Genomic DNA, 18,870 nt, shown 5'->3' with positions numbered 1-18,870 from the left:
GGTGGACCGACAACATAACTCCTCCCACCCCCAAACCAACGTGCCTTTGCTATTGGTTGAATATCAAAGGATGCAGTGCTGAATATTGTAGTAGGCATGGTGATTTGTGCTGATATGCTACTCTGCCCTGTTATTCATTCACTGCTACCGTTTCAGTGTAGGGAGGACTTTCAGTGCTCCAAAGTGCTGTCTCTGCTCATTAGCTCTTTGCTGTCCCGTATCTGCCAAACAGTGATACCAAGACTAGAGAGCTCTATTAATAACCTTTGTATTCAATACTTTGCCAATGACTATGACTCAGAACATCAATCGCAAAACTCAATCAAAAGCCAAGGTTAAAGGTGAACATAGGAGTTTATTTTTGAGCAAATAACAAGTATTTCACATTTAGAAAGTGATTCAACCGATTGGTTTACAGTATATTACAGCACAAACTCATCCAGCTGTTCCCCTGTGATTCTAACCCAAGTTAGAATCACAGGACTAACCCTAGTCCTGTGATTTGCATTGCAAAGCAGGAATGAATCCCAGTCTGGTGTCTTCAAACAACATCCCTGTTTTGTCCATGTTGCCCCATTTCAAGTGATAATAAAAAGATCTTAACTTGTGCTTGAGTAGAAAGTTTTCTTGTGCATAATCCTTTGCATTCAATTGCATTCCTAACTAGAACATTACAGTGTTACTGAAAGTATTTTTGAACGTGGCATACACTGAAACAAGCTTTGGAATAAAGAGGATGGGTTCTGTTACCATCATGCCCAATGCAATATCCTTACTGGTGACGATGAGGTCTTTTAAAAATAAGCACACTATGTACTCGGAGGATTTCATATGCTCCTAGATGACGTTCTCAAAGAGCTGCATGGACGCCATAATACTTTCATCCTGTTGGAAAAAAGAATTTACTTCAGACCTTAACCTTGACTCTGGACCATAAAAACACAATATGTGTGGTGAAAAGGAACACAAAGTTTACCTTCTGGCAAGTTTCTATGAACTCATCAATGGTCACCACTCCATCTCTGTTCCGGTCCATCTTCTAAATAATAATAATAATCATAAATAAATAAATTAGAATCATCATCATAATCATAGTGACAATAACGATCATATCCTGGATATGAAAATGGATATTTTAGCTAAGAGGCCTCTCCACTGGTTTCACTACTATTACCCCTCTGTGATAGAGGCCTCTCCACTGGTTTCACTACTATTACCCCTCTGTGATAGAGGTCTCTCCGCTGGTTTCACTACTATTACCCCTCTGTGATAGAGGTCTCTCCACTGGTTTCACTACTATTACCCCTTTGTGATAGAGGCCTCTCCGCTGGTTTCACTACTATTACCCCTCTGTGATAGAGGTCTCTCCGCTGGTTTCACTACTAATACCCCTCTGTTATAGAGGCCCCTCCGCTGGTTTCACTACTAATACCCCTCTGTGTTAGAGGCCTCTCCGCTGGTTTCACTACTATTACCCCTCTGTTATAGAGGCCCCTCCGCTGGTTTCACTACTAATACCCCTCTGTGATAGAGGTCTCTCCGCTGGTTTCACTACTATTACCCCTCTGTTATAGAGGCCTCTCCGCTGGTTTCACTACTAATACCCCTCTGTGATAGAGGTCTCTCCACTGGTTTCACTACTATTAACCCTCTGTGTTAGAGGCCTCTTCACTGGTTTCACTACTAATACCCCTCTGTGTTAGAGGCCTCTCCACTGGTTTCACTACTATTACCCCTCTGTGTTAGAGGCCTCTCTGCTGGTTTCACTACTAATACCCCTCTGTGATAGAGGCCTCTCCGCTGGTTTCACTACTAATACCCCTCTGTGTTAGAGGCCTCTCCACTGGTTTCACTACTATTACCCCTCTGTGTTAGAGGCCTCTCCGCTGGTTTCACTACTAATACCCCTCTGTGATAGAGGCCTCTCTGCTGGTTTCACTACTATTACCCCTCTGTTATAGAGACCTCTCCACTGGTTTCACTACTATTACCCCTCTGTTTTAGAGGCCTCTCTGCTGGTTTCACTACTATTACCCCTCTGTGATAGAGACCTCTCCACTGGTTTCACTACTATTACCCCTCTGTGTTAGAGGCCTCTCCGCTGGTTTCACTACTAATACCCCTCTGTGTTAGAGGCCTCTCCGCTGATTTCACTACTATGACCCCTCTGTTATAGAGACCTAAATGGAGGAGAAAGTAATTGTGTCCATTTGGGGACTCACAGAGCTCGATCATATAACGCCGAAAGCTTTGTGCGCCTCCAGATGATACAAGTAAAGACTTGCAATGGTTATTATTTCGACCATGGTTGACAATGAATTTGCCGAAAGAACCGTTGGCTTTCACAAGAGAACCCTTCCTTCAATATTTCTCGGAAACAGCTCTTGTATTCGCGCAGGTTAGAACACAGTTAGGGCTCAGTCTTGAGATCCATTCTACGCAGACCCACCCATACTTTAGAGTTGATTGTGCTATCTATGCAATGTTTTATGAAGAGCAAAGAGAGAGAGGATGTGTTGGTATTTAGGGAACACAAGCGCGCACACACACACACCTGGAAGAATCTCTCCACATGATCGACCGGCGCGTCGTCTCGAACGCTGGGACATGTGTACCGGCCCATCATGTCATATATGGACGTCATTATGGCCAGCATTTCCTGAAGAACACACACACGCTCAACAAATGAGATTACACACATTAGAGATGTGTGTCGCAGTAAGTAATTGAAATTATTCACTGTACTACTGTATTATACTCATATTATAGTGTACTGTACTACTGTGTTGTACTCATATTATTCTGTACTACTGTACCTTTATATAAACGTAACCATCCTAATTGATAACCCCCATTGGAGATGATCCACCTTACCTCTTTAGTAACGTATCCGTCCTTATTGATGTCGTACAGGTTGAAGGCCCATCGAAGCTTCTCAGTCACAGAGCCCCGAAGCAACACAGATAATCCGATCACAAAGTCCTACAGAAATAATGAGGATTCAAAAATTAAAGTCGAGATTTTTCAGATTTCTGATACCTCATTCTGGCTAAACCATATGTGTGATGCATAAACAATTAAGGACAATTTAGATGCATGATTTACTTAAATATCCTGATGATATATTCCTAATTTCGTTTTTTATCTCTAGGTAAACTTACTTCAAACCGTATTGAACCATTTCTGTCCATGTCAAATGCATTGAACAGGAAATGTGCATAGGTGGTGGCATCTAGCAAGAAAAACACATGGTGGATTTATTAGACTAAAAAACAGGTTGTATCTGAAAATAAGCATACTAACCACTAGGACCAAGGAGATGCAAGCTATAAATTTAACTTGATCATCACAGAAAGAGATTGAATCATCACATATGTAACCTGGAAAGAATCTGTGTCTGAACCTCGTAGGGTCCCTACTGGAGTCCCTCAGGGTTCTCTTCTGGGTCCCATGCTCGTCTCTCTGTAACCCAAGTCACTGGGTTCTGTCATTGACCCAAAGGGCTTGCAAATGACACACATCAATTAAGTCTTTTCCATGTTCTGAAAGCAGGTGGCTTTGAGTGTCTGGTGGACATCTCTCAGTGGATGCAGATACATCGGATGAAGCTCAGTCTGGACTGAGATGCTCTTCCTTCAAGGGAAAGCATCTCCCATCAACGACTCTCCATCAATATTGGGAATTATGTGGTGTCTGCGGCTCGGACTGCAAAGAAGCCTGGTTTTGACACTGGACGACCAGCTGTCCTGCTCTCGACAACGCTGCAACAACCCGCTCCTGCAGAATCATTCCACAACATAAAGAGGACACGTCCGTTCCTCAAAAACAGACTTCCATGAAGGTTTCTGTCCAGACTCTTTGTCATCTCGGGTCTTGAAGACTACCACAACTCCCTTCAGCCTAACTGCATGTGTCATTGGACTTCTGCAGCACACCAGAATGCGGCAGCCCTGGCCCCAAAATGGTGGAACGAGCTCCAAACTGACATCAGGACAGAAGAAACCCTTCACATTTTCTGCCGCAGACGGCTCATCTCTCATCTCATCTCATCTCTCATCAACTCATCTGCTCGGACTGCACCTCAGCCCATAGGAAAGAATTCTAAAGATAACTTTCTCTACTAGTTTCTGTAATGAGGAAAGGCCAGGAGGGGGAGTACAGGGACCCGATGAAAGCTTTCACTGACTGGTGCGAGACGGTCTTTTATTGAAAACCACTAGGACCAAGGAGATGCAGGTGGACTTTCGCAGGTCAAAGCCCCCACCTTACCCAGTCAACATTCAAGGGAAGAACATTGAGGAGGTGGAAACATACAAATACATAAGGGTGCGCCTTGACAATAAACTGAACTGGTCACTAAACACGCCCTCTACAGGAAAGGACAGAACCGACTAATCTTCCTTAGGAGGCTCGGGTCCTTTGATGTCGGCAGTGAAATGCTGCCTTTCTATACTTCTATACTATGTCTGTTGAGGAGGAAACATGGCAGACAGGAACATCAGGTGGCTGGACAAACTGGTCAAGAAGGCTGGTCCAGTGCTCGGGACACAATGCCAGCCATGCCTTCCACCACATCCTGCCAGAACGGAGGAGCAGCCGCAGCAGACGGCTCTTCTCGCTGCGCTGTAGAACTGAGCGGTACAGATCACCCTTTGTCCCCACAGCCATGAGACTGTACAACACCTCAGGCGAGGGTAGAGGCCTATCGTGACTTTTTCCCTCCCTCTCTCCCCCAAACCACCCCCACACACACTGGAAAGTGGTTATCTTCTTCATGGTTGAGTGAAGTTGGAAGTCGCTTGTGATAGAAGCGTCAGCTAAATGAATGTAATGTGAAGCACCATATCTTACCACTAACCACTGACAAAGAAACAATTCTACTGATCCAATATTATATTAATTTGGGGCCATTAGAAATGTAATATCTGTTATCTCTTTCTTTTTCGATTTAAAAAGGTTGAAATTGCTAACGACCGCCAGCATCAAGTGTGTCAGCATTTTTAAAAAGAAAGGAGAAAGCTTTGAGGCAAACAGATTCACTCTCTATTAGAGAGTTATTTCTACTCACCTCCTTGAGGGAAGAACTGGGAGTAAATAATCTTAAAAGTCTCCTCATCCACCAGTCCGCTGGGACACTCCTGTTAAAAAAAGACAGGTTTACCAACCCATTAAGGCTGGCCGCATGCTGGAAGCGTTTGCATTAGTATTCCACTCAACAAAACATTACTGTAGCACACAAAAACAAGAGCAGATGAGGGGATTCTATGGGCTTTCTCAGCCGGACTGTCTGAAGAAAGGAAAGTGGCAAGTGTTTCCTCATCAAGGTTGACCTCCCAGTCCAGTATAAAGTGAACGCAACTATCTGCCTGTGTCCTGTCTCAAATGGTAGAGCAAGGCATAAACTATGCCACGGTTAGGGGTTCCATTCCCTGCTCCTGGGGCCGCCCAATACCGCATTCACCAACGTTGTACACATGGCAGACATCCCATCTACCCACAGTGTATACATGGATTTCTATTGAGCGTACCCACACATGCCGACGATGTTGTAAGGCGCCTTGGAAAAGTCCAGTTGGCATTTAAAAGATTAGCCCATTAGTGACAAGATTATTAAGAGCAAACGATAGAAACTAAGAACAAAAGAAAGAAAGATAGGATGAAAGAATGAAACAAAAGAATGAAAGAATTAAAGAATTAAAGTAAGAAAGCAAGCATGAGAGAAAAAAAGAGAGCAATCAATCAAACAATCAATCAAACATTAACTGAGTCAGTCAGCTAAACTCTCATGCCTACATTCTTGAAGCCTCTGTAGAGCGACTGCAGCTCCTTCTTGGTGAACGCGGTCTGGGCCTGTAGCTGTTCCAGCCCCTCTGGCTGGTGTCGCACCATGGAAAGCTCCAGCTCCAAGTCACAGCTCTCTGGTCGGCAGGGGAGAGGCAGCAGGGGGGAGGAAAAGAAAGAAAAGAAACAGGAGAGGTTTGCGTTGTAGGAAAACGAAGGAGTTTCGTGAAACTGAAAACTAAGTTTTCAATGAAACATTGAATGAAAGCCGGAGTCAAGAAATATGAACACTCACCATCTTTACACACAACCGTCATTTTTTAAGGTTCGGAGAATGGTGGGGAGTTTCAAAGGGGAAGATGATAATGGAAATAGGAAAGGGTGAAAAAGAAAGTGGCAGTAAGAAATCACACAGATATTAAGTGATGACAACAAGTGTGAAAGAAAGACACCAAAAAGTGAATACATCCTGGAATCAAACAAAGTGAATGGAGTGAAGTTACTCACCGTCTTAAAGGAGAGCGATGAGGGTTTGACGAAGTGAGGGGGAAAAGCACATATTCAGACAATTAGAAAGTGTATTTTAAATCATTGAAAAGCCAGACGTTTCCTATCTTCTTTCATCACACAGACAGTAGGTGCACTACAACGTGTCAACAATGAAATTCCTATTGTTTTTAAAACAGCAATACAAAAACAACCAAGCAGAGTAGAGACATCTGCCTGTTAACCTCAATTACAACTCGCCCACAGAACAAATCTTTAAAAAATAAAAACCTTCATTGAAAGATCTTGGACAGACCACAGCTGTCTACTTACCATCCAGGGACAGGGGCTCCCAGATACCAAACTGTTTGAGCACGACTACAAAGAGACAGATCACCACGGCGATGCCCATGACCTCCATGCCCTCCAGCCCCATGGTGCTCTGGCATCAGACCCCCACCTGCCCCCCCACCAAAAAAACGGGTTTTCTTCTACTCAAACTCACCACGCTGCACGAGCAAGTAATCAAAAGACACCAACTACAACAACAACTTCATCGATGGTCGTTAGGCACCAAATGGGTCGGGTTTACCTTTTCAAACACAACTAAAACCTGTTCTCTGTCTCCAGAGGCCTGTCCCGGGGCAGACCAAGCCGTTGCCGTGGGCACCGTGTGCTGTGGTGCAGATGTGAGTGTCCGCGTAACGCTCCCACCGGTCCATTCTGCTCCCTCGCCTTCACCCCACCTCACGGCTCATTGTACTGTCCGGGCTCTGGCCAAGTCAGGAACTCCTCCCCCTCTCCCTCTCTATGTCTCTCTCTCTCTCTCTCTCTCACTCTCTCCATGTCTCTCTCTCTCTTTCTCTCTCTCTCTCCATGACTTTTCTCTCTCTCTCTCTCTCTCTCTCTCTCTCTCTCTCTCTCTCTCTCTCCATGTCTCTCTCCCTATTCCTCTCTCCCTATTTCTCCCATGTTATCCCTCTGCATGTATTCTTCTTGGTTGGGTGGGCAGGACATGTGAATGAATGGCTACTAGTCCTAATAGATGGCTTGATTGACACCCTAAGCGCCTCTCAGACCAGTATCTGCCCCGTCATTAAGAGGATGTAAGTCTTAAACCAGCCATTGATCTGCTGATGGCTTGAATATTTGCAGCACTTAAGAGTTGTGTTGTTGTTGTGGCGCTAGGACCGTCTTACTGACCGTGTCTTAGACATAGAGCAGATCAGTTGGATCGGTCACATCGGTCGTTCAGACACCCAATCAGACGCATCGCGCATTTCAGCCAATCAAGGCCCAGTTTAAGATGTCAGGTTGAGATCCAAAACACCAATGCTGTAGATCAAAAAAGCATTGGTCCTACAACACTTGAGTGTGTGGTTTGATTGTTACATACATTCTATTTATTTATTTGTTTCTATAGTTTGTTGAAAGACGCAGACAAGAAGCCGACAAAGGGAGCAGAGAGCCCTGGTGACAAATGATGATTCAGCACACCGTAATGGACTAGGTTGGAGCAGGAGAGTGGGGCTTGGGGTGGGGGTGAGATCAATGGGCAGAGAGGTGAAATACTGGTCTCATGGAGAGACATGTAGCTGGGCCACAAAAAGCATTTCGGTGGACAGGTAAGAGCGCAAGGTTCCTAATGTACCCCATTAATAATAATAATAATAATAATAATAATAATAATAATAAGTTCTCAAAGCGTGTTCTCACTCTCTCTCGCCCTCCCTCTCTCGCCCTCTCTCTCTCGCCCCCCCCCCCTCTCTCGCCCTCGATAATGATTGAACTATCTATATATCCAGTCATACATCAATATCTATCTATATATAAATAAATATATGCATATAGTACAGTACGTATCTCGTGTCCTACTCAGGCCTATAAGTGTTGTGAGGTTGAAGCGATAACTTAATGTAACTTTACATTTTTAATGGACCGTAAGTGCTGATGTGTCCATGCTAATAAATACAGACCGACATCAGTTGAGTTCGGAGACGCCAACGGTGCAGATATCAGCCTTTAATGACTCACTGAGAGCAGGATAAGAGTATATGTGTAACAATTCAAAAACACACACACACACACACTTGACAAGCTTTCAATTTGAAACCATGAACCCTTTTAGTCTCTTCTTCAGTCCTGAAATCGTATTATCTTCAACCATGTCAATTTTATTTGGTTTATTTTGTACACTATTTTGTATTCTTCTTCCACAACAGAAACAATGTGTTATTGAAGCTTTACCTTCTTGGAAGCTAAACAATCCTGCTCTACCTTCTGAGCCACTACTGCTGTCCATATATTTCAACAGTCTTTTAGTTATAAAAAGTAAACGATAAATTGATGGCTCCACCCACTAGTGCACTAACCATGTGCGCAATAGGCCTTATGGAGACTTAGATGACGTGTCATTCCCTCTCTTCTTCAACACGCAGACCTGTCTCTCTTCAATGTTTATCTTCACGGCAAATCCCTCCCCTTGTGACATCACAAGTGGGAGTTTCCACATAAGTTTCCACATGGTTAGTTCAAGGGCAAGGTGGCTTTGCTGCTGGGCTGCACAAACTGGTTTGAGCCATACAGTAGGTCTCTGCAAACCACAAGTGGGCATGGCAACAGTGGTGGGCGGGACTAACCTGTTACTAACTGGTTAGGCTGGAGTCTACTATGCACCGGTCTGTACACCACCGCCTGTGATGTCATAAGGGGGGGTGTTTGTAAAACGAGAGTAATAAGTGATTAATTCCACACCTGGGGGTGACATTGTGAACACGTGATTTGATAATACACTGGGCAGGATAATGTAATGTGGTCTGTGATGGCGGAGAAGAGAGAGTGCATGGAAGTGGATACTTACACTTCTGCTGATACATCAACTAAATAGTTTTCTTAATGCTTTAATAGGCAACATTATAGTCCCTTCAAGCATAATAGTTTTTACATTGTTTAATCTAAACCTACTGTCTGGGACTTTTGCACGTTGTACTTTAAAAAAGAACCTTTCTTGACAAACGATTACTATTGTTTCCTCTAGTTATAGTCCTCTTCTTTTGGAGAGGTAATACATTCCAAATGAAAAAACAAATTGGCCTTCAACCAAGTCTTTAACCTTAGGTGCAGTTTTGATGAACATCTAATGATATTATTTTGGTTTTTGTGAAGCCAGTTTCCTCAAAGTAACAAAAGTTTCAAAGTTAATTCTACCGCACAAGAAGCTCCATCTAGGTGCATTAATAGATAGTGACCACTAGGTGGTGTTACGAACCAGCCACTGATCCAATAATATAATTATACATAGGAACATTGCTTGCCCTTCACATTTGTGAGTTTGATAGATTTACAAAAATGTTACAATAAATTGAACTATGAGACTCTAAATATGAATAATTTGAATCATGACATATTCATATAATAATATAATAATCCTACAACCACACTGGTAAGATTTATATGGGAACATCACTTTCTAGGGGAAGGGATTACATAAAGATCCTATAACATGTATACAAGTGTATTATAATGAGTGAATGAGCATTAGAAACACATTAGGAATGGAATGTATTTTTAATGGTAGTGAATATTATTAATTACAAACATTTGTCACAAGACAGATGTCTGCTTGTTCAAAAATGAGCAGTCAGGGAGCTGCACTCCACAGGAGCTGGATTGGATGCAGATTAAGTAACTGTGCAAGGATCTCTGGTTTCCCTATAACCAATCCTCAAACATGTTGGAACAGAGCCACAAAACCCCGCTGGACGTCAAATAAAGGTCATTTTTGTAATTAGGTTATTATTAATATTAACATAATCTCTGTTTTACAGCCATCGGGCAGTTTCAACATGGTTTAGTCTGACCGTATTATGAAATGCTATATTTGACGTCACAAGAATGTATACATATATATTTACATGTATAAACAGGACTTGTTTCTATTAATATCTTTACTGTACAGACAGCGATATATTGTTTCTCTGTCTTACTTATTGTAAATCGTTATGGATTAAAGTTTTTGCCAAATGCCCTAAGGGTAAATGTAAATGTAGCAGGAATTTGGATGACTATAGATCATGACATGGGTTCTGTGTTGGTTTCTTTGTTGGGTTCTACGGAGTTGGTTCTGCGTTACTGTGTTGAGGAAGGGAGCCATATGGCTATAGCTGTGGTGTCCTCCAGTGCAGCCTCAATAATTTAGATCAGGCAGAAAATGAGGCCGCGATTTTAGTATGGTGCACTTGGTTCTTTCATGTCCTGGAGGATATGTCTGCTTATACAAAAGCAAGATGTATGATAATGACTTTTGTCCTCCTTGGTAGAAGCTCAAGGTGTTTTAAATGGCCTGCCGGAATATTGGGGCGCTAGACTGGTCAAATCCAAATCCTCCACAAACTAGATTTAGCTTCTGTTTGTGTGTGTGTCTGACAGTGTAAGCCTGTATGCCGGCATTGTTGTGTGTGTGTGTGTGTGTGTGTGTGTGTGTGTGTGTGTGTGTGTGTGTGTGTATGTGTGTGTGTTTGTGTGTGTGTGTGTGTGCGGTAGCCTGTAGGTATGCATGCATGTGTGTTTGTGTTTGTGTGTATGTGTTTGTGTGCGTGTATGAATGTGTGTGTCAAAATATATTTAACCTCAACATAAAATCAGCAGTATTGATGTTAGCATACATAATTACCAATGTAAACAAGCGCTTACACATGTGTGTGCGTGTGCGTGTGTTTGGTGTGTATGCATGTGTGTGTGTGCGTGAGGGAGGTAGAGCTAACTGTGTCCCACATGACCAATAGAATGGATTCTGTCGGCTTTAATAGGAAGTGGATTGTGTCGATAGATTGACCGGGCCGCTGAACTAATGTGGCATCCGATGAAGACAGAAGTTTCCCCTTTTAACCGTCCACCGGGAGAGAGAGACGACAGAGCTTTAAATAAACTACCAGAGCCCGGATACAGGCATTAAAATTCATGCCTTTTGAAAGTACACTCTGCTCTCTTCTCCTCTCCTCTCCTCTTCTCTCCCCTCCTCTCCTCTCTTCTGTCATGTAATCTCCTCGCCTCTCCTCTCCTCTCCTCTCTCCTATCTCCTCTCCACTCCTCTCTTCTCTGCTTTGCTCTTCTCCTCTCCACTCCTTCTCTCCTCTCATTTTCTCTCCTTTCTCCTGTCATGTTATCTCCTCCTCTCCTCTCCTCTGTCTCCTCTCCACTTCTCTCTTCTCTGCTTTCCTCTCCTCCTCTCCACTTTTCTCTCCTCTCCTCTCTTGTTATCCCAGCACTGTTAAGGCTGTTTATACTTTGAATGCATTTCCACTGTGCGTTTGTGTGCGTATGTGTGCGTGAGGGCGTGAGTGTTTGCGTGTGTTTGTGCATGAGTGTGCTGTGATGTCGTTGTGTGTCGTGTGTGTTCTGATTGGTGGGTGTATACCTGGGCCCTTAGGAGTCGTGCTGTCTATGATCCACTTGACGAGACAGCACTTCATAAAGGAGCTGCGTGTGATCCGGGGCCTCTGCCACTTGGGCCCCTCAGTCGGGCCGGACGGCCCCGGAGACGGCTCCGTCCCATTGGCCTCGGGCACCAGGCCGCCTCCCCCTCCTTTCCCATCATCCTGAAGAGAGAACGAAAATACGTGAAATTAAAGCAAGTTAACAAGGCTCGCAGGATGCTCAATTCAACTTTATTGAAGGCTCTGTGTGTTACAAGACAGGAACCCCCACGCTCAAAGTGCTAGGGGTATCAGTAAACACAAAATAAACGTAAGATATACAGAAAATATACACAAAACAAACACTTAGTAATCTGATCATTTAATTTCCTTAATTGTATTTAGCCATTCCTTCATAAACGTGGTGCTCTCCGTTAGCTTATGCCAGCTGTTTGTGCTATCCGCTAGCTCCGGCTAGCTGTCAAACCTATGCAATACATTGAAACTTATTTTATACTCGGTTTTGAGGACAGTATTATAATTTGTATTTATGGAAGCTGGTATTCAAAGTATCTTTAAAGCTTCTACTGGGATGGAGTGGCTTACATATATATATATATATATATATATATATATATATATATAAATACTGTATATATCTTACTACTATAATAGCAGGCCTGTCGCACCAGTTACTCAAGTTACTCATGTGCGCATGTGCCAAGCAGCCTGCAGCTCACACACATACACAGCACGCGCGAACGCATACATACACTGCAAGCATGCACATACACACCGCATACACACACACACACACACACACACACACGCACACGCACACACCGTACGTCAAGACAAAGGCAGCGACACACTCGCCGAGCCAAGACGTTATGTTTTTAAACATAACGGCTCAGCCATCGACACACGCGCAGGTAAGAACAAACACACACGCGCACACACCGCAGCGACACTCGCCCAGGTAAGACTTTATGTTTTTAAACATAACGGCTCCGCCATCGACACACGCGCAGGTAAGAACACACACGCACACACCGCAGCAACACACTGTACACTGTAGCGTAAATGAAAATGAGGAGGAGAGAGGCGGGTCAAGGAGGAGGGTGGGGGTGTGGCCCTGAGCAGCTTGCGGCCACGGTACCATGCGCTCTGTTTACAGTGGATGTATTGCAATGGCGAGGCGCACACAGCCTTTGTGTAAATATTCTAGAACACTCCGGGTGCTCCGGCGGGAGTCCTGGAGCTCTATATCTGAATAATATCATATTATACATAGATATCTATATCATATAATATATATTATCACGGCCAAAAGCTGTGTGCGCCTCCAGACGATATTATGAATCTCAAACAACTGCGTCGGGTTCTCCAACGTCTCTGGTTCTTTAATGTCCACATCAATCTGAAGTAGACTGAACAGTGCGCTGCCCACTGCCGGCTGCCGGCTGCCGGCTGCCTGCTGCTGGGCGGTGGTGCTTTGCGGCAGTGGGAGGCGGGCAGTAGGGCTCCGGTGGGAGACAATCGCGGGCAACAATCCCTTTCTCCTTGTCGCAGTTCATGCACTTCATGGAGTCAAAGCCAAAGTTCCTTTCCCCAAGTTCCTTCTCAACCATGGCTGAGATAACCCCAACTACAGTCTCGTTGTGGAAATACCAGAGAAGTCAAAGAACCAACGTGTTATGCACCTTAACACCAATAGCAGAACGGTTATCCAAATAACAAAGAAGTGTACAACACTTGCGTTACAGTGTGTGTAATCACACACACAAACACACATGTGGTGCTCGCACGGTCGTAGCTCATTGTCTCATTGGCGGGCCGAATTCTCTGGGCTGGCAAGGTAGAGAAAGGGGAGGTGGCAACTCCCCTTATGAGGACATATGGGGAAAATTCCAAAACGGTGCGTCTGAGCTTCGTTTTTTCAAAGGCGGAGCAGAATGCCTAGTGCTTGTTTTACACCCAACAAAATTTCTAGCTACTGGGGGAGCACAGGTAGGCTAGGGGAACTCATATTAATGTTAGAAAACCTCAGAAAGTTAAACTTTCATGCCATGGGATCTTTAAACATAACGGCTCCGCCGTCGACAAACTCTCCCAGGTAACACGTTCTGTCTATAGACTGTAGAAATTGCAATAAAAGAAAGGAAGAGAAAATTTCTCACCTCCACAAGCAATGGCGGGTCGTTGCTTGTGGACTGTTTTAGTTGTTTTATTTTTCTTATGTTTTGTGTGCATTCTATGTGTGATTGTAGGCTATTGCTGCCTGTCTTGGCCAGGACACTGGAAGGGATGTTTAATCTCAATGATGATTATTATTTTCAACTACCCAATAGTGGTTGCCTTGCATTTTAAAATGTCAATGCACTTTTCAAATGCTCACACACTAGCTGCTTTCAGACACACGTGTAAGTCCTGATATTCTCCTGATGGGCCGTATGTGTGAACAACTTATTCTGTCATTTGAGTGGCCTCCTAAATGATAATCAGCCTGTTACCTTTTGTTTGCTGAACGGTTAAAAAATATTTAAATGTTGGCACTGCTTTTACAGTTTTTCTTTATTGCATACACACAAAAAATGGAACTATGCACACAATTCTGAAAACTTCTGAGAGCTCATGTATCAACTACAAGACTCCAGACTGCTAAACTCTAAGCACAATTCCACTGTTTTCACATTTTTGCTCAACTCTAAGCACAAATCTCATAATTTAGCACACATGGTTCACCTGGCTCACACTGGCCTTCAAAACGCAACAACTAATTACCAATAAGTCTAACTCACTTCTCACCTGTTCAAACTCAACTGGCAGAAGACTTCAATTATGTGTCAGAGCATAAAAGAGGACTCGGTGAGCTCTACTGTGTTGTAGATATGGTCCTTTGGCCTGATCAGGATTGGAGGTGGGATACATACTGATTTACATGTAGATCTGTTTCACCTCATTTATATTCTTATTTTTATTTTTTGTTTGCCTACGAAAAGCTTTCTATGCAGTCAGTTCAGCTGAACATTTTACTGTATTACAGTAAAAATATATATATTTGCTTTGTTACCTTTTTGTACTTGTACTTGCACTGATTTCATCATTACATCCCCCGAAAGACAGTCTAAACATTTTCCTACTGTAGTGTTTTTCATTTTACTTATCAATGCAATTACTGTACTGTAATTTACCAAAATAGGTAACATTGGTGTATTGTCAGAACAATGTTGCAGGCAGCATAAACTATAGGTGTACAGTTTGACTCTGGGAAGCTGGGATTGTGAGTTTAGCCCATTGGAGCTCATTGGATAGACAAATATGCATTGTATCCTATTCTGATACGATTGTGTCAATGCAATATGTATATGATATATTTACAGTATTGTATTACAATATGGCAACAGTCTTTATACTATATGTACCACCTAATTGCAACTTAAAAAAAGAAAGCTATTTCTAAACAATTTCATACATTGGAATATGTAACATAACAATTGATCACACCCAGTGTTTAATTGATGCTCTCTAGGATATATTCATTTGATAGCTGTGTTTACTGTTTGGTGGAAAAAATCTGTTTTGAGAAGAATTTGTGTATTTTTGACAAAATGATTAACTCTTCTCAGGTTTGTGTTAAGAGTTTTGAGAAATTGAGCTCTAGTTTCAGAAAACGTGTTTAAACGATTGAGAAAAACTGTTAGAGTCATTTGTGGTTAATGAATGTTATACGTTGTAAAATTATAGGCAAAATGTTATTATATTATGTGCTCAGAAATTTGTTAGATTATCGGCTTGGGTTTCCACATTATTGCTATGGGTTTGATTACAACCAGAGGTTGAAAACTCTAGTATATATAATGTAAGTGGTTTTGCTCTTACTTTATAGTTCACTGGGGTTTAACCTATTTTATCTGCCCTCTCTGGTAAATCAATAATGGAGATTTAATCAGTATTACTCAAAAAGTTAGATTAAAGTTGCATTATAATATTAGTAAAATAGTCCTCCATTATTTAATTGAATCATCAACCATATTTTCTACCAAGTTATTCTGTTAATGCAACACTTCCACGTCTTCCAGAATGTTCCTCCATTATGTGTTTTGAGTCTGATACTAATACTGCTAATAATAATATTACAATAAGAAGAACTGTAATTATATGGTAGTAATAATCATAATAATATGAATATATAATAACAATTATAATATAATTATTTATTAATAATTAAACATAATAATACAATAATGTATCAATATTTAGCTAGAGAGCTATACTCTGTCCAATCTTTTTTTTTTTTTTACTTTTTCGTTCAATAATGTTTAATGCTTTGACTGATTTGTTGTAAATCACTTTGATTAAAAGTATGTTGTAAGTACAGAACTAAATGAACATGAATGGACTAAAACAAACTGGCAGTCAGTAAAATCAGTCAATCTAATTTTTCTCATGCTGGTCAACAACATTAGGATTACTTTAAACTTAACTATTTTATACAAGATGAAAAACGTTTCTTACTAGTTATATGAAACTGCTCTCTGCAGTAATAAATGCTCCCTTTCCATTTTAGTGTCCATGTTGTGTTATTGTATCTCTCCTCTCTAATAAATATGGAAGTGGAAAGAGAAGCAGGACGGAGGAGATGATGTGATACTGAGTCTTGTGTGAGTGTGTGTGTGTGTGTGTGTGTGTGTGTGTGGGGGGGGTGTTTGTGTGTGTGTGTGTGTGTGTGTGTGTCTGTGTGTGTGTGTGTGTGTGTGCGTGTGTGTGTGTGTGTGTGTGTGTTTGTAATTGTGTGCATGCGTGTGTGTGTGCATGCGTTCCACGGGTGATGACTGGCAGGGTTATTGTATGTGTTATTAGTTCAAGACCACATTATTAAATGTATGTTTAACCGTCTGTGTTGGTCAAAGCAAAAAAACTGGGTTTGTTAAGAGAGAGAGAGAGAGAGAGAGCGAGAGAGAGAGAGAGAGAAAGAGAGAGAGCAGCTGGGGAGTTCCCGCTCATTTTGGAATATGAAATCCGTGAGTAAGTTGTTCAATAATTCACCCTCCATAAAACACCATCAATAAAAGATCACAGCAGGTGGCCCAGGACGGTGGTCAGGAGTACACCACACACACACACGCACGTACACACGCACACACGCACGCACGCACGCACGCACACACACACACACACACACACACACACACACACACACACACACACACACACACACACACACACAGACACAGACAATCACACATACATTGAGGTGTTTGTGTACCCAGATGAAAATAATAAGACAATATAAAAAATTAATTAACCAGACAAAATCATAAACAAGGCAACATGTTGAAAGCAGAGCATCGATGCAGAGTTATGCCCTACATGTACATTCACCACCAGACCAGACCAGACCGAACCAGACCAGACCAGACCGGACCAGACCAGACCGGACCGGACCGGACCGGACCAGACCAGACCAGACCAGACCAGACCCTGTGTACCCTCCACCTCCTCTTTCACCACCAGACCAGACAGGACTAGACACTGTGTGCCTAGTCAGACCCCGGGACCTTTGGGATCCCGGGATACTGGGACCATTCCGGGACACTGGGACCATCCCGGGACACTGGGACCATCCCAGGACCTTCCCAGGACCGTTGGAAAATTCTGGTGGCGACTGCTGACACATGATCACTCACCAGGATATACTTGTTAGTTGTATATCAACAACAGTGACTGCAGCAGTTGCCAGTCTCCTATCTGCCAATGTCTCCCAGCTCACTTCTAATTTACAGAGTTTTGTTTGGTGGTTACAACACCATAATAAGCTTGTTAATTGTCGTCATACCTCTTCATTGGAAAACATTTAGAATTAGATGTGGACTGTATAAGGTATTATTCTTCACACAAAAGTAAACCAACGGTTGGAATTATTTCCCCATGAATAGATTTGGGGCAGAGGACGTCTAACTATAATAACAACACGACACATTTGCATGGGTCAAAAGTGAGGCGGTTCATTATCGATATCCCTAATGACTTGATCAGATGCAGAACGCAGGCGCACCAGGAGACAAGCTGTTGACAGAGGAATGATAAAACGACAAGTATCCTCGATTCATGCACGACTCAATCTAAATTGTTCACGCTTGAATTACGCTTGAACTCTATTTAACAACCAGATTTGTTTTGTGATGTTTAAATCCACGCTTGCCGACTCAGAAAACGGACGCTGAAACTAATACCTCAAAAAAACGAAAAATATGAAATACCTGCATTTTGTTTGAATTGTGCTGTCCCGAAATCTTTTCAGACATCTCCATGCTTTAAAGATCCAGGAGAGCGAGAGCCGCCAGTGATGTGCGAGCAGCGAGAGGTAGGCGATAGGAAAGGAAGCGAGAGACAAGGAGGGGATAGGAAAGGAGGCGATGGGAAAGGGGCGGATAGAAAGGAAAGAAGGTGGGGCCAGAAGCGAACGATAAGCGGGAGATGGTGTGTCCGCGTGAGTTGATCAGTTGTTGAAGAGGAAGAAGAAGAAGAAGAAGAAGAAGAAGAAGGAGAAGAAGAAGAAGAAGAAGAAGAAGAAGAAGAAGAAGAAGAAGAAGAAGAAGAAGAAGAAGAAGAAGAAGAAGAAGAAGAAGAAGAAGAAGAATATTTTTATAAAATGTATTCATTTTTTGCTTGGTAACACATTCAGTTGGGTGTAGACATTATTCTGGGCTTAGCTTTTCTCTTCACTATCACATCCATAGCCTACTACTACCCCATCCATAGCCTACTCCATCCATAGCCTACTCCACCGACATAAGGGATCTAAGACTCCGCCCAAAATTGATTAGCTAATGAAGATTTGTGTTCTTTCATCTGATTGAACGCATCGTGGGTTCGTGGCTCACTGTGTTTCCTCTCTAAATTAAATTAGATTGCACTTTACTGACCCTATCTGAACTGTCCACCTGAAATGTAATAAATATAAAATGCAATATATAAGTATACAACTTGTATATAATGCAGACGATGAGAAGTACTGGTGAAGGACAACAGACATGGATACACATATAATGACAGCTTAAATGACATATCCTGACACATCAATTCTTGACTAATTAAATCACAAATCGGGAAACTTCCAGACACTACACAACGCAAATCTTTTCTGCATTGGTGTGTAAACGTGCAGGCCCAGTGTCCGGACAGT

At 42.6% G+C, this 18,870-nt stretch overlaps 1 protein-coding gene across 1 annotated transcript; it reads right to left on the bottom strand.

The window, feature by feature from the left end:
• Window positions 1–783: 783 nt before the first annotated feature.
• On the bottom strand, window positions 784–18,054 carry LOC307075039 (calsenilin-like). The gene is made up of 9 exons (XM_079735541.1): window positions 17,945–18,054; window positions 11,684–11,864; window positions 5,794–5,918; window positions 5,069–5,138; window positions 3,162–3,232; window positions 2,875–2,982; window positions 2,555–2,659; window positions 977–1,039; window positions 784–885 (listed from the first exon to the last, which is right to left on the bottom strand). The coding sequence occupies exons 1-9, from the start codon at window positions 17,993–17,995 to the stop codon at window positions 838–840; spliced, it is 822 nt and encodes a 273-aa protein (XP_079591667.1). The 5' UTR covers window positions 17,996–18,054; the 3' UTR covers window positions 784–837.
• Window positions 18,055–18,870: the final 816 nt, after the last annotated feature.

The sequence above is a fragment of the Pollachius pollachius genome, assembly GCF_949987615.1.
Source record: "Pollachius pollachius genome assembly, chromosome: 4".
In the NCBI taxonomy this organism is placed as follows: Eukaryota; Metazoa; Chordata; class Actinopteri; order Gadiformes; family Gadidae; genus Pollachius; species Pollachius pollachius.
This window is presented reverse-complemented; position numbering and strand designations above follow the sequence as displayed.